The sequence below is a fragment of the Hibiscus syriacus genome, unplaced genomic scaffold (genome assembly GCF_006381635.1).
Source record: "Hibiscus syriacus cultivar Baekdansim isolate YM2019G1 unplaced genomic scaffold, ASM638163v2 tig00112293_pilon, whole genome shotgun sequence".
Lineage (NCBI taxonomy): Eukaryota > Viridiplantae > Streptophyta > Magnoliopsida > Malvales > Malvaceae > Hibiscus > Hibiscus syriacus.
In genome coordinates, this window is record NW_024063296.1 from 856,103 (window position 1) to 881,294 (window position 25,192).

The following is a 25,192-nucleotide window of genomic DNA, read 5'->3' on the forward strand; positions in this document are numbered from 1 at the left end:
AAAATACTAATAGTAATATATCTATACGTATATATAAGAAATAGTGATAAAAATGGTATAATATAACTAAATAAATAAAACACCAAAAATAGTAAATATAGTAAATAAATAGAAAAATATAATTTAGTATGTATATTATAAAGGATTAATGAAAAGAAAAGCAAATCGTGGCCAATTTAAAAGCGAATCGGAGTTTAAAATCGGATTTGGGACCAAAATAACAGACCTTTAAGGAAGGAGGGACCGAAAGGGTAGTTTACCCTAATTGGTTCAGAAACACGCGGATCTGACGGGTTATGGATCGGGTTAGGCAGTCCGATGGGTTCAATATTTAAGTTAAATTTTTTTAAAGCTTTCATAACCTCTCATTCTCAAAACAGAGAACCCTCACCCTCCATCGTTTTTTCTCTCTAATGTTCTTCACAAATGAAGAACATGAACAAGCTTTCTAGAATCGGACATTGGCCACCCTTACGCCGCCGTTGATCGGCGACGGCCGCCGTTCATCGGCGGTGAAACCCAAAAAAGTTTTCGTTTTTAAAAGCCTTTCCCCTCCCCATTTTAAATATCCGAACGGTTTCTTCAAAAACGGCATCGGGAGGGCTAGATACATAGGTAGATCCCGATAGCCCTCCCCATTCATCGGCCAAAGATCGTTCCTTTCGTGCTTTTCAAATCAAGAGAGATACACAAAGCAGGGAATAGCCATAGCCAAGAATACACTGAATCGAAGGTAAAAAAAGAAAAAGAAAAAGAAAATATACCTCTTTTATTTCTTTTTCGAAATGCTCTACAAGTGTTCGGACTCTCTTTGCGTTTGCTATTGTGAACTTTTGTGTGTGTTTGTCACGTAGTAACCTCTCCCTGATTCCGTGAACCCCCCTTAAGTGGGTTTGATTACTTATATTTATAGGAGTAAAAAATCCTTTTTAGATGTGGTTACAGAGTCCTATTCTAACCTATATTGGTTATTGTGTTGTCGAGATCCTTACGCCATACGTTCCGGGGTTGGAGTCCCACATATCCACGAAGGTGGTTTATTGCCGGGAAGTACAGGGGAGAGGCGTGAACAGTGAAGACTCGTGAGGCATGGGGTCTTTGCATGGCTGGAAACAAGGGATGTGGCGCTAGGGTTCGACATGAAAGCTGATGATCACCAACCAGGCCTTCTGTTGGACCCTCTTGTATTTACCGGGCCATATGTGATCTTGGCTTTGGGCCCGACAGACTGCAAAACAAATATATATATGTAAATACGACATATGTAATAAAAGAAAATATATAATATAATATAAGTATATTATATAATATCAAAAAGACAAAATCTGTTGTCTTCAGCTGCCCCTCTTTGCTCCTTATCGTGTAACGAAAAATAGAGCAAAGATTAAAAGACACAGATTTCGTCCACATCGACTATCCTCTGTCGTAGAGTTGAAACCCGATGCTGAAATCGTGAAGTTGAGGACGAGCTCAAAGCTTGTGCAAGTGGCATCTGAATCGTCTTCTGGCTCAAGATACTTCGTAGTGAAAGTGAAACTTGACCTGAAGACTTTGGTGTTGTGGTGTTACAGATGACTCCCTCGTCGTGAAGTTGGGTCCATCTATTTGTGAAGTCATATATGTATATGGCCCCTTCGTCGTGAAGTTGAGCCTTGACTTGAATATCCTCCGTCGTGAAGTTGAAATCCAAGTATCGTTCCGAGTCCAATATCCTCCGCTGTGAAGTTGAAATTGGTTTAGAGCTGGAAAATTGTTTATTGACAAACCAGCGGTCCTTCGTCACGAAGTTGAACTTGCGTTGTCTGGAGTCCAATATCCTTCGTTGTGAAGTTGAAATTGGGAAATGTTATTGACAACCAGCGGTCCCTCGTCGTGAAGTTGAACTTGCGTTGTCTGGAGTCCAATATCCTTCGTTGTGAAGTTGAAATTGGGAAATTGTTATTGACAACCAGCGGTCCTTCGTCGTGAAGTTGAACTTGCGTTGTCTGGAGTCCAATATCCTTTGTCTGGAGTCCAATATCCTTCGTTGTGAAGTTGAAATTGGGAAATTGTTTATTGACAACCAGCGGTCCCTTCGTCGTGAAGTTGAACTTGCGTTGTCTGGAGTCCAATATCCTTCGTTGTGAAGTTGAAATTGGGAAATTGTTTATTGACAACCAGCGGTCCCTTCGTCGTGAAGTTGAACTTGCGTTGTCTGGAGTCCAATATCCTTCGTTGTGAAGTTGAAATTGGGAAATTGTTTATTGACAACCAGCGGTCCTTCGTCGTGAAGTTGAACTTGCGTTGTCTGGAGTCCATATCCTTCGTTGTGAAGTTGAAATTGGGAAATTGTATATTGACAACCAGCGGTCCCTTCGTCGTGAAGTTGAACTTGCGTTGTCTGGAGTCCAATATCCTTCGTTGTGAAGTTGAAATTGGGAAATTGTATATTGACAACCAGCGGTCCCTTCGTCGTGAAGTTGAACTTGCATTGTCTGGAGTCCAATATCCTTCATTGTGAAGTTGAAATTGGCTCTGGGTAAAACTTGCAAAGATATACGATGTTACGGATGTCATGCTCTTGGGTATGCCTAAAATGCATATGCAACATATGTTATTATGAGCTCTGGAGAGAAATCTCGATCTCCGGTGGCCTGTCGTTGTTGACTCTTGATTTTGAAATCTTGAAGTTCTGATCTCTGATCTTGAATTCTTCAAATGTTTAAATATGATGTGCACATTCTGTTTTTTTTTTTGATTTGGAGATGCTTCTCAACCATCTCAAGTATGTGTATGAGCCTTGATCGGCTTTTGGATACTTGTACTTTTCAATGAATCATTGTACAGTAATATACGATTATCTTTCGCAAAAAGAAATAAATCATTAGGTTTAAATCCAATTCAAGATGCTAAAAAGGAATTAGAGGAAAGATGTCTTTATTCATAAGGGAGAAGAAGAACAAATAATACATGACAAACATTCTAGAAAACGAATACACGATGATGTGTGAATGAAAGTCTTAGATCTCGATAATGAGCACTTCTGAGCTGAAAAGCCGTTTGGTGAACTTGCATTCAGTCTTTGCCAAAGGATCTTTGAAAATGCGACAATGTTCAGGAGAGTGCAACATTTCTCTGATTTGTTGAGTTTGTAGAAAATTCATGTGCCGGGATGTTTCTACAGTCTGGATTTCTTGAATTATCCAAATCGCCCTTTCGGGTTTTCAACTTGGACCCATCCTTGGTTGTAAGACGCCCTTTGCGGGTTTTCACCTTGAACCCACCTTATTTTCTTTTCTTTTTTCTCTCTTTTTCTCTTTTTTCTCTTTTTTCTATTTTTTCCAATTTAGGGCGCCCTTTCGAGTTTTCACCCTAAACGTTTTTTTTTCGACTTAGGACGCCCTCTCGGGTTTTCATCCTAAGTGAAGTATTTCTTGACTGCGTCCGAGTTGATGGGATGTGGCAGTTCAGGTCCGTCCATTTCAGCCAGGACGAGGGCTCCTCCGGAGAAAGCCTTTTTCACGACATAAGGTCCTTGCCAATTTGGCGTCCATTTTCCTCGGAAATCCTTCTGGACTGGCCCAATTCTTTTTAACACTAGATCTCCTTCGTGGAATATCCTCGGGCGCACCTTTTTGTCATGTGCCCGGATCATTCGTTTCTGATAGATTTGACCATGATGAATGACTTTTAGTCTTTTTTCATCTATCAGATTAAGCTGATCATATCTGGATTGTACCCACTCTGCATCGTCCAGTTTGACTTCTGTCAAGACCCGGAGAGACGGAATCTCAACTTCAATGGGTAGCACCGCTTCATTCCATAAGTTAGTGAAAATGGAGTTGCCCCATTCGAGGTTCGTACCGAAGTTCGATAGGCGAACAAAACAAAAGGCAACTTCTCATGCCAGTCTTTGTAAGTTTCAGTCGTTTTCTCCACTATCTTTTTAATGTTTTTGTTTGCCGCTTCTACTGCTCCGTTCATCTTTGTCTATAAGCAGTGGAATTGTGATGTTTTATGTTAAATTCTTCACAAGCAGCACTCATCATCTTGCTGTTCAAGTTTGTTGCGTTATCGGTGATAATCCTTTCAGGTAGACCATACCGACATATAATTTCTTTCTTTAGAAACTTGCAAATAGTGGATTGAGTGACACTGGCATACGACGCAGCCTCTACCCATTTCGTGAAATAGTCAATTGCCACGAGAATGAAATGGTGACCATTCGAAGCCTTCGGATGGATTTGCCCGATAACGTCCATGCCCCACGCAGAGAAAGGCCATGGTGACGTCATTACGTGAAGCGGATGGGGTGGAACATTTATCTTGTCTCCATAAATCTGACATTTATGACATCTTCTAGCATAGTTGATGCAATCACTTTCCATTGTGGACCAAAAATATATGCATCTCATTATTTTTCTTGACATCATATGTCCATTTGCATGTGCTCCACAAACTCCATCATGTACTTCTACCACTATCATTTTTGCCTCTTCAGCATCGACGCACCTCAACAGGACTTGATTATGGCTCTTGTATAAAACCTCTCCGTCAAGGATGTATCCAGCTGCCAACCTTCTAAGGGTTCTCTTCTCGGTTTCAGTGGTTTTTTCTGGATAACTCGATGCTTGATATACTGCAGAATGTCGTAGTACCAAGGCTTAGTGTCTTTCACTTCTTCAATTTGGTAACAATGAGTTGGGTACTCATACGACTGCATGTTAATTGGCATCATTTCAGACTCCCCACCAGCCTTGAATGCGGCTACCAAGGTAGCTAAAGCGTCAGCCATCTGATTTTCTTCTCTAGGCACGTAGTGGAAGGTGACTTCGTCGAACTCTTCGAGCAGATCCAGCACTAGTCTCCGGTATTCTAACAGTTTTATATCCTTAGTTTCCCATTCTCCTCGGAGCTGATAGATTACTAAGGCTGAGTCACCATACACCCGCAAAGTCTTTATATTTTGCCCCAGTGCAGCCCGAATTCCCAAGACACATGCTTCATATTCTACCATGTTATTGGTGCAATCAAAGTTTAGTTTGCTGGTAAATGGGTAATGACTCCCTTCTGTAGAGATCAGGATTGCCCCGATGCCGTGTCCTAATGCATTTGATGCTCCATCGAAATGCATTCTCCAGGAGCTGTCTGTTGAAGTCTCTGCTTCTTCTAAAGATATGGCCATCAAGTCTTCATCTGGAAAATCAAAGTCCAGCGGCTCATAGCTCTCACCAGTTCTGCTTGCCAAAAAATCGGATATGGCACTGCCTTTTACCGCTTTTTGGCTCACATATTCGATGTCGAATTCAGACAAAAGCATTTGCCATCGGGCTAACCTTCCGAATAGAGCAGGTACACCCATCATGTATTTTAATGGATCTAACTTGGAAATCAGCCAAGTAGTGTGATATAGCATGTATTGCCGGAGTCTTTTTGTAGCCCAGACCAGAGCACAATAAACCTTCTCAATAGGAGGATATCGGACCTCGTCATCGGTGAACTTCTTGCTTAAATAATCGATGGCTCTTTCCTTCTTCCCGGACTCGTCATGTTGACCCAGGACATACCCCATGGAGTTCTCGAATATGGAGAGATACAAGAACAGAGGTTTTCCTGGGATAGGGGACATCAGGATAGGAGTGTGAGATAAGTACTCTTTTACCTTCTCGAATGCAATCTGACAGTTTTCATCCCATGATCCAGGGCTGTTTTTTCGGAGGAGGCGAAAGATTGGATCACACTTGTCGGTTAACTGAGATATAAACTGAGCTATGTAATTCAATCTTCCTAAAAAACCTCGGACCTATTTTTGTGTTCGTGGTGGAGGTAGACTCTGGATAGCCTTAACTTTATCAGGATCAACCTCAATGCCTTTTCTGCTGACTACAAAGCCTAATAGCTTCCCGGATGTCACCCCAAAGGTACACTTGCTAGGGTTCAGCCGTAAACGGAATTTCCTCAATCTCTGGAAGAGCTTCCTCAGATTCTTGACATGTTCATTCTCGGTCTGTGCCTTGACAATCATGTCTTCGATATAAACCTCGATCTCTTTGTGCATCATATCGTGGAACAGGGTCACCATAGCTCTCTGATATGTTGCCCCAGCATTCTTTAATCCGAAAGGCATCACTTTGTAACAGATAGTTCCCCACATTATGACGAAAGTGGTTTTCTCCATGTCTTCAGGATGCATCCTAATCTGATTATACCCCAAAAATCCATCCATGAATGAAAAGTAGGCGTTCCCAGCTGTATTGTCCACCAGAGTGTCTATGTGTGGCAGAGGAAAGTTGTCTTTGGGACTTGCCTTGTTAAGGTCCCGATAATCGACACACATGCGTACTTTCTCATCCTTCTTCGGTACAGGCACTATGTTGGCCACCCACTCCGGATATTTAGCCACTTGAAGAAAACCGACATCAAATTGCTTCCTGACTTCTTCCTTGATCTTAAGGAGCATTTCTGGTCGCATTCTTCTCAGTTTTGCTGCACAGGTTTGAATTCTGGTTTGATTGGTAGTTTGTGAACTACCATATCTGTGTCTAGCCCCGCATGTCTTGATACGACCGAGCGAACACATCTCTGTACTCCTGAAGTAAGACTATCAGGTTTAGTCTTGCTTCAGTCGAAAGAGCTGTGCCGATTTTAACCTCCTTTCGATCTTCCTCAGTGCCCAAATTTAAGATTTCGATCGCCTACTCATGTGGAAGTATTTGCTTTTCTTCTCTTTCTATCATTCTCGACAATTCAGTAGGCAAGTTGCACTCATCTTCATTGTCACATTCATCAAATTCCCCAAGACAAACGGTTGATTCAAAATCCACCTCCGGATCAAGATCATTAGTGCCTATATTATCGCTATCTGGGGACCTGAAAGAAGAAAAATGTACATGCGTGAGAGGATAATATCCCACATGGAACAGTCAAGAATTAAATTCGAGAGAAAGTGGAAATGAAGTACTGGAATGAAGGAGATAGATAACGAATTCAAAAATAAAAGAAAAGTTTGTTTGTCATGGAAAAAGAAAAGTGCATCTTTTTAAACTTAAACAAAATGTTTATTCACCCTTACAACAGATCACCTATTGCCCCGGGTATAGGCAAATAGGGATAGTTCGAATATTACTCTGAAAGACTCTTGTAAACCACAGGTAGTTCTTCCACCGACCAACTGCTAGGCACGAACCCAGGTGGCAGAGGGCATATCCCAGATCTATCTCCGTTGTCAACATCTTCTGTGGTCACAGCATTGATGTTCAGATTTTCCAGAGCCGCTTCTAACTCGGATATGGTGGTCTCAAACACATAACCACCTGACTTGAATGTTCTGAAAAGAGGCGGGAATGTCATAGGCTTCCATTAGAGTTCATTTCCAGTCAATCTGGCTAATCTTCTCTCCCAGTTCTTTCGGATCTCCTTTCTCTTTTCATGATAACTGGGCTGAAAACCCGAGCCCAAACTGGTCTAATTTTGAAATAGGAAGGACAGAATTAATTATTCCTTGCAAATATTTCCCAAAACCTCTCCCAGTTTTGGCGCCTCAGCCCAGGGTTTACTTGATCTCCATCTTTGTGCATTTGGAAAGTCGGGGTCTTGGAATCTTCTTTTCCTCTGCCACGAATGTGGCATTCACAAACTCCAAGGAGCGGAATGAACATTCTACCGCTTCCTCGTCTACTTCGATGTATGGAGCCTCCGTGGTCACGCTTGCCACGATATCTTCCTCAGCATTGATAATTACTAAGGCACCGTCAATAACAAATTTAACTTTTTGGTGCAACGTGGAGGGTACTGCACCTGCTTGATGAATCCATGGCCTTCCCAAAAGATAGCTATAGGACGACATGATATCCATCACAAGGAATTCAACATCATAGGTGGTTGGTCCGATAGTCAACGGTACCTCGATCTTACCGATTACCTCTCTTTTGGTCCCGTCAAATGCTCGGACCATATTCTGACAAGCTCTCATATGAGAGGTATCTACTGGTAGCCTCTTCAATGTAACCAAAGACATCACGTTCAGGGCCAAGCCATTATCGATCAAGACGCTTGGTAAAGCGTGCCCCTTACAGTAGGTAGTAATGTGTAACGCCTTTTTTTCGGCCTCTTCCTCCGGATGGAATCTCATCATCTGAAAACGAGATGAGATTATCAGCTTGAATATTGTTCACTAGTCGATACATCTTGCTGATTGGTATATCTTGAGGCACGAACGTTTGATTAAGGACATTCAACAGCGCTTCTCGGTGTGCTTCCGAGTTTAAAAATAGTGCTAGCATTGAAGTACACGTAGGTAAGTTGTGGAGCTGTTCCACAATATCGTACTCGCTGTGCTTCAAGATCTTGAGGAACTCTTTAGCTTCTTCCTCCTTTATAGGTTCATTGAAAACTAGCACATCTTCTTTGAACGGCTCAAGTGGTCTTTGCCCCACTTTCCTATTACATCCTCCGGAAGTACTCACCTGGCATTCGTACTTCCATGGCACTTGCCGATTGTCCTTATATTGAAAAGGCAAGGTGCTGTGATTACCACCTTGGCTGGTGTTGTTACTGTCATGCTTGCCTTAGGGGTAATTATCAAAGGACTACCCCTACCAAATCTTCTGTCTGATGATTCTCCAGTGGCACAAACATCTGCTTCCAATGAATCTTGAATTTCTTCGTAAAACTCTAGCTCATTCCGATCCATCATGAGCTGGACCAACAATCTGAACTCTGGGCAATCTTGCACTTTATACCCTTCTTTGTTGTGGTAACAACAATGGTTACCATCTTCATTTTCTGTCGTATCTGGATATGGTGCAAGAAATACTGCCTTTACCATTTGGCTCCATACCCAATCCAAAGGAGATTTAATTTCTGAAACACTCGATTTAATTCTCCTGCCCCCTTCAGTAGTAATGGTATTGATCCCTGTCTCCTGATGATTGGGCAAGGGATTCTGGGCGACGTATGGTGCTCTGGAGTTGAAAGTGATCCAATTCTTGTTCCGCATTCGTTGCACAAGTCTCTTGAATGCGAGACAACTTTCAATCGAATGCCCCTGCACACCGCCATGGTATTCGCAGTGAGCGCTCTCGTCATACCATTTCGGGTAAGGGGATTTATTGGATTCATAGGATAAGGCGACACTGCATGAGTGTCGAAGAGCTGTTGGTATAATTCTTTATATGTCATGGGAATGGGTTCGAACTGCTCCCTTTCCCTTTCCCTTCTTGGTTCTCTCTGGTTCTATCTAGAAGTACCGGATGGTACAGCTGCTGTGGAATTTGAGCTTGAGATTGTAGGTGTTTACATTGTTGATCTCTCGCTCTTTGTTTTTCATGGGAGGTTTTTCACTAGAGTCTCCTCCCTCAATCTTTCCTTGTTTAATGGCCAACTCGATCATTTCACCGGCCATGACTAAATCTGAGAAACTTCCCGATGTGATTGCTACCAAGTGCCCGAAGTAAGGTGCCTTCAAGGTCTGTACAAACAACTTTCTAGTTTCCTTTTCATCCAAGGGTGGATGAACTTGTACAGATAAATCCCTCCATCTCTATGCGTACTGTCGGAAACTCTCATTGTGTTTCTTCTCTAGGCTTTGTAACATAACCCGGTCTGGTCTCATATCGTTGATATGCTTATACTGCTCCAAGAAAGACTTGGCTAAGTCTTTCCACGTCTTGATATGAGTTCGGCTAAGCTGGTTGTACCACCGAATAGCTGAACCGGACAGGCTCTCCTGAAAGCAATGGATCAGGAGTTGGTCATTCCCCCCATATCCCGTATCTTTCGACAGAACATAGTGATATGGCTGAAGGGCATCTGTTCCCGTCGAACTTCTCAAACTCAGGAACTTTAAACTTTGGTGGAAGCACCAAGTCTGGAACTAAGCTCAGCTCCATTGCGTCCACTCCATAATAATCATGGTCTCCCTGGACAATCTTTATTTGATCCTCTAGCATTTTTATCTTTTCTTCCATCTTTTGGCTTTATCTTCTTCATCAAAGTCTGGGACATGATAATCATCCGGATGATCGTCAGGGATGATCGTAGAAGTTTGTATCTTCACAACAGGTACAACTTTCGCTTTGGTAGCGAATGAGTCCCCGGGTAGTGCCACTTTTCCTTTAGTAGCGGATGAGTCCCCGGGTAATACTCCGGGTGAGATAACCACTTGCGGGGTTGGTGGTATGGCCACCCCCTCGGAAGAAATGCCCCCTGATGCACTAGCTTGCTGTAAACCCGACAACTTGGCCATGATTTGGTCAACCAAGGACTCCTGATTTTTCTTGATGGACTCCAAGGTTCTTTGACTATTTTGAGCCATCCTATCTTCCAATTCTTTTTGCAGTCTCGTCATGTTCTCCTCGAGTTTTTCCATTTTGACCTCCATTTGTCTCTTCTTTGCTCAGGTATTATGCGGGTAATGTGTATCTCATGCTTGCGGTGGTAAGCTTGGTGTCTGAGACATGTTCTGTTAGTTAATACGAATGTAAAAACATGGAGAATATAAAATAAAAACAAATATGAAATATAAAACGTAAAATATGCAATGTATAATCTATGCAATTTGGAGGTATTGATCCAGAAAAAGTGTTCATTATTATAAATAACCCTTATTCAGACAAAAATGTTTTATCTTTTAAGAGACATAAAAATAAATTAAAGGTACATTCGGACTAAATCCTCTAGACCCCGAACAGCTTCCAGTAGGTTGACAAGTCTTCTGCCTTCATCTGTCACTGGTTGAATGCCTTGTCGAACCACTCCAGCTTCCCTTGCTAGGCCGTGAAGATGACGGGCTGCTTTTTGCACTTGGTCCAGGAAATCTCGGATGGTTGCATCTCGGGCCCTTACCCTTCGCTGTGCTTGCTCCCAACGGAAACGCCATTGTAATCCTCCGTCGAAGGGCACTATCTGAAGCTCGTTTGCTTATCTCTTGAACCCATCTACAATAGCTTCTAACTCAGCTATTGTCTTGCCATCTTTCTCATGCTGTTTTTCTAAGTCAGCTACCCGAACTCTCAAGCGCTGGTTCTGATATTGACTATCTGCCAAGCGTCTTTGGGCAGTCTTCATCTGTTCCTTCCAAGCTCTCTCATCAGGCCCCTTGAACTTTCTTTTCAAGCTATGAGCCTCATCTTTCCAGTATTCAGAGGTTACCTTCAACTTGGAGTTATCCTTGACCTTATCTTGATACCCCTTTCTCAAGTCTTCGAGCTCAAAACGGACACTCTTATGTTCTCTTTCCAGTTTATCTGCCCGATCTTTCTGAGAATCAGCATCTAGCTTCCACTGATAGCGCTCGGCTTCAAGTTCTTTTATCCTCTGCTTCAGCTCGCTATTCACAGCTTCAAACTCAGTCTTGGCTATCTCGAGTTCAAAGGGACATGCCTGAGATGTTCCTCCATGGTCTGGGTGTCCTCACAGTCTGGCACAGGGGTGTTGTCATTTTTTCTTAATCTTCGCCACTCCACGTAATCCGGAGTGAGCATGCTTCTGGCAGCTACAACATCCATCCGGAATACTTTCTTCCATGAATCGGCTGCTTCTTTGATCATCTTCTTATAGCTGTCACCGTGATACTGAAACTCTGACCTAGCCAATCCGTATGTTGCTGGGACAAACTGACGTGTCCCATACTGTCTAAGTGCTAACAATACAGCATACCCAACTGCACCCCAAAGTCCAAGTAAGGTCATAGTTTCGGAGTCCCCACGTCGGAAAAGAACGTCATTGAGGAATAACCAGGGGCCTTCCAGACAATATCCCGGTCCTGAAGATGCGTAAAGACTTCATCCATTTTTCCTTTGAGGCACCTTCATGCCATTTCATGGTGATGAATTCACCTAGAGGTGAATATGTGGTGCTGAAACGGCTGTAGGCAACCCCGTTAATCTTCCAAAAGAGGCTGTGAATCCAGACTTAAAGGAGTTGAACACACCCAGTGAACCTTCCTCCGCCAGTTCTTCTATAATGATTGAGAGACCGGAAGGTCTCGGCTAAGATGGTCGGTGCTGGATTGACTCTTCTCGAGAGTTGTTCGAATAGCTCCACTACGGCGGCATCGATGTATCCCAAGGTCTTTGGGAATATAATTAGACCATACAGACCTAATGCAAATAGGTCTATTGTCTTTCACTCATCGGGATGATGCTTCATTAGTTGCTTGATATGAAGCCAAGCGATTCCTTCTCCACTACCCTTACATCGAGCCCGGTCAGTTACCCATTTTTCATCAACTCCAGCAACCTTGGCTAGTGCATTTTTGAAAGGTTGGCTTTTAATGTGCTTAAGGTAAGCCCGCTTGAGTTTGATATTTTCACAATGCAGCAGTGTAGTGTACTCTTCTATGGTGGACACCATGTCCTCCTGATTAAAAGTGAAGCAACTGTATCCCGGGTTCCAGAATTGAACCAAGGCTCTGATTAAGGGCTCATCAGTCTTGACATGAAGCAATAATGCAATATCACCGTACTGTTGGCTGAACTTCTGTTTCACTTCATTCTTCCAACTGTTCCAGATGTCCCGAAGCTCTTGCACGTCGTTCTGCTTTAGGCTGATAGAGGCGTAGCTAACCAGCTCTGACACATAACTTCCTTGAAGACTGTCTCCCTTTTCCTTCTGAGTCTTCTTGGACCATAGTCGTACCTCGGGGTTTTTAATCTCTTGTATTACAACACCTTTATCCATTAATTCAGATTATTTTTGTGTAATGAATGCCTTTTTAGGGATCAATGGCCTCTTGTTATGATGCAAATGCTAAAAAAAATAAACACAAAGGCAAAAAGTTAGTAAAAATAAAAATAAATAAATAAATGAAAATAAATGGCAAGGCAAAAAGCATAGGGACAAAAAACATGATTGAGAAAGCAAAGTCCTAAGTTTTGGAATGTGGTTTTGGGGTAGGCTCTATTTCTTCAAAGTCTCCCGGTTTAGGTTCTAAAACGGAACCCGAGTTCTCCTTGCCGGTGCCCCCTTGGGCTTACCAGACCCTTAGTCCTAAACCCATCACAGGCTTGTGTGGACTAAGTTAAACTCGAGGGGACACATTCCCTTATGTCTATGCGGAGAATAAATTCACACGAAGACATAAGGTATATGAATCCCGAAGGCTACTTGCTAGGCATATGCGGTGAATAAATTCACACGAATGCGTCGCTTTCACCCCCACTTAAAGGGTTCGGAGCTCTGGTATAGAGCCTTTGGATGAAAAAGTTTGGAAAGCTGAAATCATTAGAAAACGGTCAGTCAACTATTTACTCGGAAAAATATAATCAAAAGTAAGCAATAAGGATCGAAATGTTGCCTTAAAATTTAAACTTACCCTTTTCATTAAAAAGACAACTGGAAATTACCTTAGCCTGACTCGCTTACCTGTCCCCAGCGGAGTCGCCAAGCTGTCGCAACCGTCTTTCGGGTGGACCCATAATTGGGCTTCGACTTGAAAATTGTGGATTGGAGTCGCCACCGATCATTTATTTAAAATAAATAAATAGGTTGATCGGATACCTTATTTATTACATGATCTACGTCTTACCAAAGATATGTCGGATTCGGGAGTCGTTTACAGTCAAGGAAGGGTTAGCACCCTTGAACTGCCCTTTCGATACTATATAATTTCCAGTTGTCTTAAATTAAGAAAAATTGAAAGTTTAAATTGAAAGGTAAAACTCTTATCCTAATTGCTTACCTTTGATCAATTGAGAGTTTCTCTACAAAGTTAAAATGTTAGAATAAATAAATAAATAAATAAATAAATAAAATACTAAATAAGTCAAATGAAAGGAATAAATAAATTAATCAAAGAAAAAAAATAAAAAAATGATGATAAAATATTAAATAAACCGAATAAAAAATAAGATAAACTAAAATGAAAAAAAATATAATAAGAAGTAGTAATAATAATATACATATATGCATATATATCTAATAAAAAAACCTATAAATCTAAAAAGATGAAATACCATCATTTCACGAAAGGTGAAGTTTTGGTCAGATTGTGGACAAGGGGGGGCATGAGAAAATGATAATTCAAAGGTTAGGTAGGCTAGTGATACATATAATATAACATTCAATAAGATAATTAAAAAAGCAATAAAAATATATACACGAACATTAGGAAAATAGAATACAAATAAATAAATAAAATATATATTAAGATACAAAAAAAGAAGAAACAAAATATACATATATAATAACGTTTAAACAAGATATTAATATGAAATAATAAAAGGAAACAAAATGAAATGAAAATGAAAAAAAAATACTAATAGTAATATATCTATACGTATATATATAAGAAATAGTGATAAAAATGGTATAATATAACATAAATAAATAAAACACCAAAAATAGATAAATATAGTAAATAAATAGAAAAATATAATTTAGTATGTATATATATAATAAGGATTAAAATGAAAAGAAAAGCAAATCGAGTGGCCAATTTAAAAGCGAATCGGAGTTTAAAATCGGATTTGGGACCAAAATAACAGACCTTTAAGGAAGGAGGGACCGAAAGGGTAGTTTACCCTAATTGGTTCAAAAACACGCGGATTTGACGGGTTATGGATCGGGTTAGGCAGTCCGATGGGTTCAATATTTAAGTTAAAAAAATTTTAAAGCTTTCATAACCTCTCATTCTCAAAACAGAGAACCCTCACCCTCCATCGTTTTTTCTCTCTAATGTTCTTCACAAATGAAGAACATGAACAAGCTTTCCAGAATCCGGCCATAGCCACCCTTACGCCGCCTCGCCGCCGCGTTGATGACGACGGCCGCCTTTCATCGGCGGCGAAACCCAAAAAAGTTTTCGTTTTTTAAAAGCCTTTCCCCTCCCCATTTTAAATATCCGAACGGTTTATTCAAAAACGGCCTCGGGAGGGCTAGATCTACATAGGTAGATCCCGATAGCCCTCCCCATTCATCGTCCAAAGATCGTTCCTTTCGTGCTTTTCAAATCAAGAGAGATACACAAAGCGGGGAATAGCCACATGCAAGCCAAGAATACACTGAATCGAAGGTAAAAAAAAGAAAGAAAATATACCTCTTTTATTTCTTTTTCGAAATGCTCTACAAGTGTTCGGACTCTCTTTGCGTTTGCTATTGTGAACTTGTGTGTGTGTTTGTCACGTAGTAATCTCTCCCTGATTCCGTGAACCCCCCTCAAGTGGGTTTGATTACTGATATTTATAGGAGTAAAAAATCCTATTTTTAGATGTGGTTACAGAGTCCTATTCTAACCCTATTTATTGGTTGTTGGTGTTGATACCGAGATCCTTACGCCGTACGTTCCGGGGTTGGAGTCCCATATCCACGAAGGTGGTTTATTGCCGGGAAGTACGGGGGAGAGGCGTGAACAGTGAAGACTCGTGAGGCATGGGGTCTTTGCATGGCTGGAAACAAGGGATGCGGCGCTAGCGTTCGACATGGAAGCTGATGATCACTAACCAGGCCTTCTGTTGGACCCTCTTGTATTTACCGGGCCATATGTGATCTTGGCTTTGGGCCCGACAGACTGCAAAACAAATATATATATGTAAATACGACATATGTAATAAAAGAAAATATATAATATAATATAAGTATATTATATAATATCAAAAAGACAAAATATGGTGTCTTCAGTAGGATTTGGGTTTTTTGGAGAAAAAATTGGGACTTTGATGTGTTACAGATTTTTGATCAATTGGTTTCTATTAGGGGTGTTGTGGTAGATTATTCTATGGTTATTTCTGTTGCTTATGGTTTTAATGATGTTACTGTAGGAGAAGGCTTTGGAAAAGTTTGAAGGATATGAAGGGTGTGGTTCTCTTCCCCTTGGGTTATAGGGGTGATTTCAACATTTTTGCTTATGCGGATGAATGTTCGGAGATGGTTCATGGAACTGGTCTATTAATTACTGATATAAGGGAGTTTGGTGACTGTGTTGAGGAGTTAGGACTCATTGACCACCCATTTTTAGGACCTCTTTACACTTGATCAAACAAGTAAAATGGGAGATTTTTTGGCAATATAGCTTGATAGAATCCTTGTTAATCCCAAATGACTTGATGTTTATAAAGATTCATTTGTGGAATTTCAAGCATCGGGGGTTTCAAATCATTGCCTTGGGGTTATTTGGTTGTTAAAGCTGAACCCAGTTTCTCACCCAAAACCGTTTAAGTTTTTTTAATTTATGGGTGGAGCATCCTAATGTTTTGGATGTGGTTGTTGAGTCATGGAAATGCCTATTCAAGGTGATCCTATGATGGTTCTTTTTAAAAAAATGAAGTGGCTTAAAGCTGTTTTAAGGAAGTTCAATAGGAAATACTTTTGTGATATTTCTTCAAGGGTTAAGCTGCTTCGGCAGGAATTGGAGAGAGTTCATATTGTTAATCTCTCTTTTGGTAATGTTGGATATGATTTGGAACACGAGCTAAGAATTCAGAGGGATCCGACTGCCCTTGAAAAGGATGAGCTGTCTTTTTATAGGCAGAAGGCCAAAATAAGTTGGATTAGTGATGGAGGCCGATATACTAAATTTTTTCACTCTATGGTGACAAAGAAAACTAAGAAAAATACAATTCGAAAACTCTTGATGATCAGGGAGTTAAGTTAGAACTTTTGAGAGTAAGTCTAATGAGGTTGTTGTATTTTTCAGTCATTTATTGGGCACAAAGGATAATGAAGTGCAGGGTTGTGATGTGGAGACTTTGAAGGAGTTGGTGGATTACCAGTTACTTTTTGGCACTGCTTAAGTTCTTACTGGGAAGGTTATAGATGAGGAAATTAGGTAAGTTATTTTTTGATAGGGATGAGAAGGCCCTCGGACTAGATGGATTTACATCACGCTTCTTTAAATCTACCTGGGTTGTTATTAGGGTAGATTTCAGGGATGTTATCTGAGCATATTTTGATGGATCTCCTTTGTTAGCTGGGTTTAATGCTACTACGGTGGTCTTGGTACCTAAAATTCCTAATCCCTGTAGAGACAAGGATTTTAGGCCCATATCCTGATGTTCGGTGGTGTATAAGACAATTTCCAAGATCTTAGTGAGACAATTGTCTATTTACTTTCTAGGCATAATAGCCTTGAACCAAATTGCCTTTGTTCAAGGCCGAAGTATTGTGGATAACACACTGGTGGCCCAAGAGATTGTGAGAGGATATGCTAGGAGATCTTTCTAACCTAGATGTTTACTTAATGTGGATCTTATAAGGCGTTTGACTCTTTGAATTGGGAGTTTGTTCTCAATGTGCTTGAGGCTATGAGGTTGCTTGGGTTCTTCAGAGGATAGATTAGTGGTTGTTTCACTTGTGTTCGGTTCTCTATATCGTTCAATGGAAGCCTAGTGATTCTTTAAAGGTGAGAGGGGGTAAGACAGGGATATCCCCTGCTCTGTATCGGTTTATATTGACAAGGAATGTCTTGTAAAGGCTTTTAGATCTTGCTATTGCTAAGGGGGTTTTCAATTTCACTCGCGTTGCAAGAAGGTGAGATTGACAAATCTTTGCTTTGCGAATGATTTACTTTTACAAAGGCACGTTGGATTCTGTAATTGGAGTTCAAAGTGTCATGGATTAGTTTTATGTGTATTCTGGGATAAAGTTTAATGTTTCAAAGACTGAATTATATATGTTTGGGGTTTTTAAGGATGTATTAAAGAGCATTCGAGTACTACTGGGTTCCAGATGGGACAACTACCAATGCGTTATTTAGGGTACCTCTGATTACTCAGAGGCTATCAAAGATTGATTGTGCTGCTCTTCTTGATTATATTAAGAAGAGGTCAGGGCAATGGTCTACAAGGCACCTTAGTTACGGAGGAAGATTGCAACTCATTAAGTCTGTCTTGTTTAGTATCTCTAACTATTGGTGCAGGCAACTTATGCTTCCCAAGAGTGTGCTAAATAGAATTGAGCAATTGTGCACTTGGTTCTTTTGGAAAATGGATGATGTTTCTGCTATGGGTGCTCTAGTTAATTGGAAGCAAATTTACTCCTTAAGATCTAAGGGTGGTCTTGGTCTTAGGGATATTCATACATGGAATAAGGCTTGTTTGATGCAATTGATTTGTAATACCCTAGCTGGTCAGGGTTCTCTATGGGTAACGTGGATTAAAGAGTATGTGTTGCGTATGGTGGATTTTTAGCATGTAGAGGTTGGGGTTAGCTCGAGTTTGTGTTTCAAGAAGCTTTTGAACTTGATAAAAAAGGCTCTTCCTTTGTTTTCTCTGTGTGGGGATATAAGTAAGGTTAAGGCGCCATGGTTTTGGATAAATCTTTGTGGGGTTCAACCGAGAGTGAATTGGCACAAGATAGTTTGATTTCCTCTACGTGTTCCCAAACATTCGATCATTGTTTGAATATCCATCTTGAGAAGTCTTCCAACTAATGACAGGTTAGTGCGAATGGGAATGAATATTGTGGAGCGTTGTTTGTTGTGTGAAGGGAGATCGAAGAGTAGAGATCATATTTTTCATGAATACCCCTATTCGAGTGCTATTTGGATTGTCATTTTAGAAATGTGTGGTATAAAGAGAGGAGCTCAATATTAGCAGGAAGAAGTGGATTGGTTGGTTGGTCACTTGAAGGGTAAGTCGTTGATTGTTGTCATTCTTAAATAGCCTGGACTACTTTCATTTATTATGTTTGGGAAGAGAGGAATGCTAGGTTGTTTAATAAGCCTAATAGAGAGTATACTATGGTTTTGGACGCGATTAAGGGGGTAGTTTGCATTAGACTGCAGGGAAAGTGTATTAATAGAGATGATATTGTGAATGCTAGACTTTGTGCTAGATGTGAGATCGAGGTTTAATTGTGGGAAAAATTTGTGGGTGTGATTGTGGGTTTGGTTGATGATAGGGCTTTGTACTCTGTTGATTGTAGCAGTTTTTACTGCTTCCTTTCTTTTGGAAAATAAAATTGGCTTATCCAAAAAAATATTTTAATTTTTTTGAATATTTTTTTTGAAAAAGATCATCTTGGATGAACATATTTAAATCAGATAAAAATTAGATTCAAGGATCGGTTGTGCTTAGGAAGGACAAAACACCCATCGCACTTAAAAATGTTATCTCGTTATAAAGGAATCAATTGTCGCAAAGAACAAATTAGAAGCCATCTCAATAATAATATTTATACTGAATTAGATACCATAAATATAAATAATAAATAATAATAATAAACATATCTAAAAGACCTCAATAGATTAAAAATTTAACCTCATACATAAAATTTAAAATTAAAATTTAGATAATTAGACTCGGGAAGGGTTTTCATGAGATTTTTGGTTTGAATCTCGACAATTGTAGTACAATCTTTTTTTAGAAAAACTAAACGATCCTTATGTAATATTATTATTCTATGTTAACTTTCACATTAACATAGTAACAGTCAACCTCAATAAAAAAAAACCATTCAATTCATTTTATTAATTTGTGCACCTGAAAAATAGAGGCACAACCTTTGTATATTTGAATATATTCAAGAATCTCAAGAGAAGCACGAATCAAATAATTCATGAAAAAAATATTTGCTGTTCTTTTAAAATTTTGAATTCGTACACTAAAAATATCGAAAATATATTGAACATTTAATATTAAATGTTTAAAAATTATTTTTGAACGGATGAGACTTTGTACTTACCACGTTGAAAATCCATAACTCAATCAAAGGCATTAAAAAGAAAAAGATAACTAAAATGTTAGAATAAATAATTGAAAATAAAACCCTAAATAATATACAGAACTTAATTTCTTATAAATTTGGTAAAACTTAAGAAAGAGTCGGTGCCTCGTTCTAAATAAGAAAACAGCTAAAACAAAAGTCATCATATTTTTAATTCAAACAGTCTTCCAACCCAAATATTCTATTCCGAGCCTCTTATCGATTAACGTTTCCCAAACGCTGCTTTCTTTTTCATTACCCATCGCTTTATATAGAGATACAATTTCACACTCGGATTCAAAGCTTTCTAGGAAAATAAAGAAAGATTCGAGCTCTGGGTATTTCTGGGTTTCAAGATTAGAGTTGAAGGTTTATTTTGTTTTCTGACAATGGAGAGTTCTGTGAGGATAATTAATGGTGGTAAAAGTTGGTGTTCGTGGATGCAAATCAAGGAAAAAAGGAAGAAGAGTACGAAGAATACTGTTAGAGTTCTTTGTTCTTCGTCTTCGTCTTCTATTATGGATCCTTATAAGACTCTCAGGATCCAACGCGGTGCCTCTGAATCTGAGATCAAGAAGGCATTCAGGCAACTTGCTCTTCAGGTACTTTTTAATTTCTCTCTGATTAAAGTTTTTAAAATTTTTTTTTCCATGGGTTTGATTTTGGGAATTCATTGATCGATCATTGGGCTTTTGTTTTTGTTTCAGTATCATCCGGACGTTTGCAGAGGAAACAATTGTGGAGTTCAGTTTGAGACGATCATTGAAGCCTATGATGTATGTTTTTACTTTCTCTTATGGGTAAATTACAAGTTAAATCACTTAAATTTCTTCTCAATTCTGTTTTGGTTACTAAAGTTTAATAATTTTAATTTAATTGTACTTTTGATTTGCTCCTATCTTGATTAATCAATCGTTAAATATTTAACGACGTTATGACGAAATGTTTTTCTTTTAAAAGTTATAAAATTACAATGATTTTTTTAAAAAAATCCTAATTTTAGAATCTTTTTATTTCTTAACGATGGAGCACCTTACTTCCAATCTTAATAGTAGGGAGGTGGAGAAGAAGAAAACCAATTGTATATATTGATTCCACGTTGATTGGATGGTGGAAATAACAGATAGAAGTTGTTTGGAGTTTCGTAAGTATTAAGTTTGGGGTTGAATTTCGCAAGTTTTAAAGACATGAGTTGAATGGTCGGAGGAAGACACCAAAAAATAATGAATTCATAATCCACGGCACATGAACTAAAACAAAACTTTCATCTTTAGAAATAGATGAAATAAAAAAATAATAAGAAAATGACCTAAATGACACCAGGATGCTACGCCGGTAAACAATTAACATCAACACAGGTAGCTTCCATGTTATCTTTTTATTTTTGATTTGATGATCGTTAAAAAAAATTGAAAGTTCAATAAATAAATTGAAAATTTTAAAATTTTAGTAATAAAAGGTAGGAGTGAGAAAAAAGTTGACTTAGTAATTTACATTCTTTTGTTTTTTTTGCAATACATCCTTCTCTTATTTTTGTTATTAAGTCCTATTTTTCTTTAAAAGAAAATATAGTTTACGTATTAATTAAAAATAATAATATATTATTTTAGGGGATTGAGATTATTTGTACAATAACTATCAAAGTCGTCGATTTTATTAAATTTGGTGACAATTGTCAACCACTTCAGAGTTATTGCAGAAATCAACTCAATCCTCTAAATAATTCGTCAGAAACACCATTTTTCTGTTTTTTTACTATTATTTCCCCCTAATTTTGTAATTAATCGTTTGTTTTTTTATGATAATTTAAATATATTTGCAGATTGCGATGAGTAATTTGAGAGGGGAATCACAAGATCCGGAGCCATGTAATGAACAAGGAATGGAAAACCCTGAATGGGATTTATGGGAAGAGTGGATGGGATGGGAAGGAGGTGGAATTCGTGACTATTCTTCCCATATTAATCCTTATATTTGAACATAATTCTTCATCAACCCCTAATTTAATTATTATATGATCAGTGACTCCCCACAATTTTGCAACCTCCTAAAACGGTAGTTGTATGTAAATGCCCTTTTATTTTATATACAAAAGATTGTGGGATGATTCATTTTTTATGTATATAATTTGTATATTCATAATGTATTGCATGTATGTATCTGTGTGTGGATATATGTGTGTGTGGATATATGTATGCGTGTGAACATTGCTTCATGCTTCAATTTATATATGAATTATGTTCACTTTTATGATTTAAGTCTTCTTTAATGCCTACTCCTTTATTATCATCCATATTATTTTATCATATGAAGTAATAAACTCGACTCGTAATTTTTATAAATTGATTCAACTAAAAAAATCAATTTTGAGTTGAGTTATGAAATAGAACTTAAATAACTCAAATAACAAGTTTTGAGTAATTAGTAGATTGATTTTTAAGTTTGGGTCGATTCTCTTAACTTTGTATGATATATGTAAATCACATATGAAAAATATGAAAAAATATATGTGTATTATATATATGTATAGAAAACCGTTTAAATTGGAATCAAATATTACCATAATACTATAAATATTTATAATTAAATTTAAACCTAAACTCAAACAACTCGATTTAACTTGATTTTTATAAATTCGACTTAAATTAACTAGAAAAAATTTAAATAAAATTTAAGTTATAAAATATCAGTTGTTAACTCAAATATTTTTTTACTTGATCTACGTTAACCCGTAATTAAATATACATGTTTTAATCCTTTTCTTTCTTCCATGTTAGAGATTCAGTTGTGTATTGAGACTTTTAAATTAAACTGTGTCCAAATAGTAAAGTAATAAACTGATTGTTTTTATATTCAAGGAAGAGACAGCTTTCAACCAATGGGTGGTGGCGCGGTTGGCTGGCGCGTAGGTCTCATAGCTTCCGAAGTTATCTTGAGGTCGAGAGTTAGAGCCTCTCTCACCCCAAACGTTAATTATTTTTTTTCTTTCTCCCCCAAAGATGCAAAGACTGCAACCGGCATTTTGTTAGCTACAAAGCATTAAGTTTACATAAAGCATTCATCCATCGTATAAGCAACCATCCTGGCTGCTTCCTCCATAACCAGCTTAATTCGACTTGGAAGCAGACAAGACATGGGCATCGCACAAATTGTGGAAATTGAAGTTTTCATCACTATTCATTCATTCATAGCTGCACAAGAAATGCAGTCAAGTTTCTATTCTTTCCTGCTTCTCACCTATACTATATATCATTTGATGTCCCTAGTAATTCTCTAGGGAAACCATAACCAAGAATCACATCCTTCCTAGATCTTGTAGACACTAATTTTTGACCTTTTTATTATTATTTTAATTATATTATTATTATTATTATTATTATTATTATTATTATTACATGCCCAAAGTAAATAAAAACCCAATCCAATTACACAACCCGGAGCCCAAAATACAAAGAAAACCTAAGGAACCCATGCCCAACACCGGACTCAATAGACCCATATTTGGGTTGACCCGATACCCAACCCGATCCAGACAACCCAGTAGAACCCTCATAGGGTTTTCATCTCAGCTTCCATCCGCTAACACCATCAGCCGCTAGATCTGGAGAGATCCAACGGCCAAAGAGGAGCCAGAAGAAACCCTAAGGTATCATAACCCTAGGGACTACGCCGACCGCAGCTTCTGACACCCCACTCCAGCAGATTCCACGGCTCCGCCACCTCACCCGAATACCTCCAGAAGACATGAGAATAGTCGCACACGTCTAAGCCTAGGGTGAGTCGCCACCATAGTTTGGGGACTCACTGAAGACTGCCTTATTATCCGGTCCGAAGGAAGCTTCGTGGTGGCTATAAAAGCCACCGAACCTGCGAAGGAGAAAGACACGAGAGAGCAAACCCACACAACAATCAAAACTACCAAATATCAAACAAAAAATAAAGGAGAGAAACTTACCGAAGACTGCATGGTGACAGGAGCTTCCACGCGCCTCCACGCGCCGCCGAAAGAATCGAAATACCGAAGGTATTATCGTAGATATACTCCGATTAGGAGCTTTTTAGGGGAAACTAAGTCTGGATTAGCCTTAGGGTGTTCGGGGATTCATTTTGGTATAAGTTGGTATTTTTCGGCCACTGTGGACGGTGATCGGCGATGGTGGTCAGCGGCGGCGTCAGGCGACTGGTTTCCCTCCGACGAGGGAAACCTAGAGAGAGGTGAAACAAAAAAAAAGAAAAATGAGTGTTGAGGCCCTTTTTGAGGCCAGATTTGGGTTTAAATACCCTCCCCATACGACGTCGTTTTGGGAGAGGGGTATTTACGTAATTTCCCTCGGGAGAAAATCACGTTCGTAGTCCCCCTTAGTTTGTAACCTTTCAATATAGTCACTAAAATCAATTTCAGCACCTTTCTAATTCATTCTTTTAATTTTAGTTTATTATATTTTAGTCCCTACTATGTTTATACATATATTTAGGGTAAATAACATATTTAGCCCCTATAATTTTAATAATTCATATTTTAATCCCGAATAATTGATTAAAGCTAAATTACACTATTAGTACCTAGACTTCATAATATTTCGAAGTAAGATCTTTAATTTTGATATTTTATATTTTAAACCTTGATAATTTAAATAAATTGTATTTTAGACTATACATATTATTACTTTTTAATTTAATCCTATAATTTTAAATTTTTTAATATTTATATTTATATTTAGGTATAATTTGACTTATTTTATAATTGAATTAAAGGATAATATTTATTTATTTTTAAATATTAAGAAAGGGTTGTCTTAAGGCAACTAGATGCCCTATTCTGATATTTTTTAAATAAATAAATAGCATGCTTATAAAACTCTAAAAAATATACTTATTTTATTTTTGGTTATATCAAAATTATTTAATATAATTTCTTTGGAAGAATAATCATATTCTATTATTTCAGTTGAAAGAAAAATATTCGTCCTAAAACAATTTAGAGATTATATTCTCTTCAATTGGAAATATTGGAATATCTTTTATTTTTCCTTAGAATTTTTCTATAATTGAATATGGAATAATATGATCATAAATTAAATTCATATTTGAATTCTTAAACTTCTACTACGAGACAATTTATATTTAATGGGTACCAATTTTAGGCGTTGTGGTGTGCTAATCATTCCCCAAACAATCGACCACAAATATATTTGCAGATTTCGATGAGTAATTTGAGAGGGGAATCACAAGATCCGGAGCCATGTAATGAAGAAGGAATGGAAAACCCTGAATGGGATTTGTGGGAAGAGTGGATGGGATGGGAAGGAGGTGGAATTCGTGACTAGTCTTTCCATATTAATCCTTATATTTGAGCATAATTCTTCAAATACCCCTAATTTAATTATTATATGATCAATGACTCCCCACAATTTTGCAACCTCCTAAAATGATAGTTGTATGTAAATGCCCTTTTATTTTATATACAAAAGATTGTGGGATGATTCATTTTTTATGTATTTAATTTGTATATTCATAATGTATATTGCATGCATGCATGTATGTCCGTGTGGTGTGAACATTGCTTCATGCT

General features: G+C 38.4%; 1 protein-coding gene across 2 annotated transcripts; it reads left to right on the forward strand.

Moving 5' to 3' along the window:
* The first annotated feature begins 19,819 nt into the window (after positions 1–19,819).
* LOC120177625 (chaperone protein dnaJ 8, chloroplastic-like) lies at positions 19,820–24,990 on the forward strand. 2 transcript variants are annotated; one of them, XM_039183709.1, is made up of 3 exons: positions 19,820–20,222; positions 20,328–20,396; positions 24,819–24,990. In XM_039183709.1, the coding sequence occupies exons 1-3, from the start codon at positions 20,010–20,012 to the stop codon at positions 24,945–24,947; spliced, it is 411 nt and encodes a 136-aa protein (XP_039039640.1). In that variant the 5' UTR covers positions 19,820–20,009; the 3' UTR covers positions 24,948–24,990. The 2 variants fall into 2 exon arrangements, with proteins under 2 accessions (XP_039039640.1, XP_039039639.1); XM_039183708.1 differs by lacking the exon at positions 24,819–24,990 and adding an exon at positions 21,443–21,716.
* The last annotated feature ends 202 nt before the right edge of the window (positions 24,991–25,192 follow it).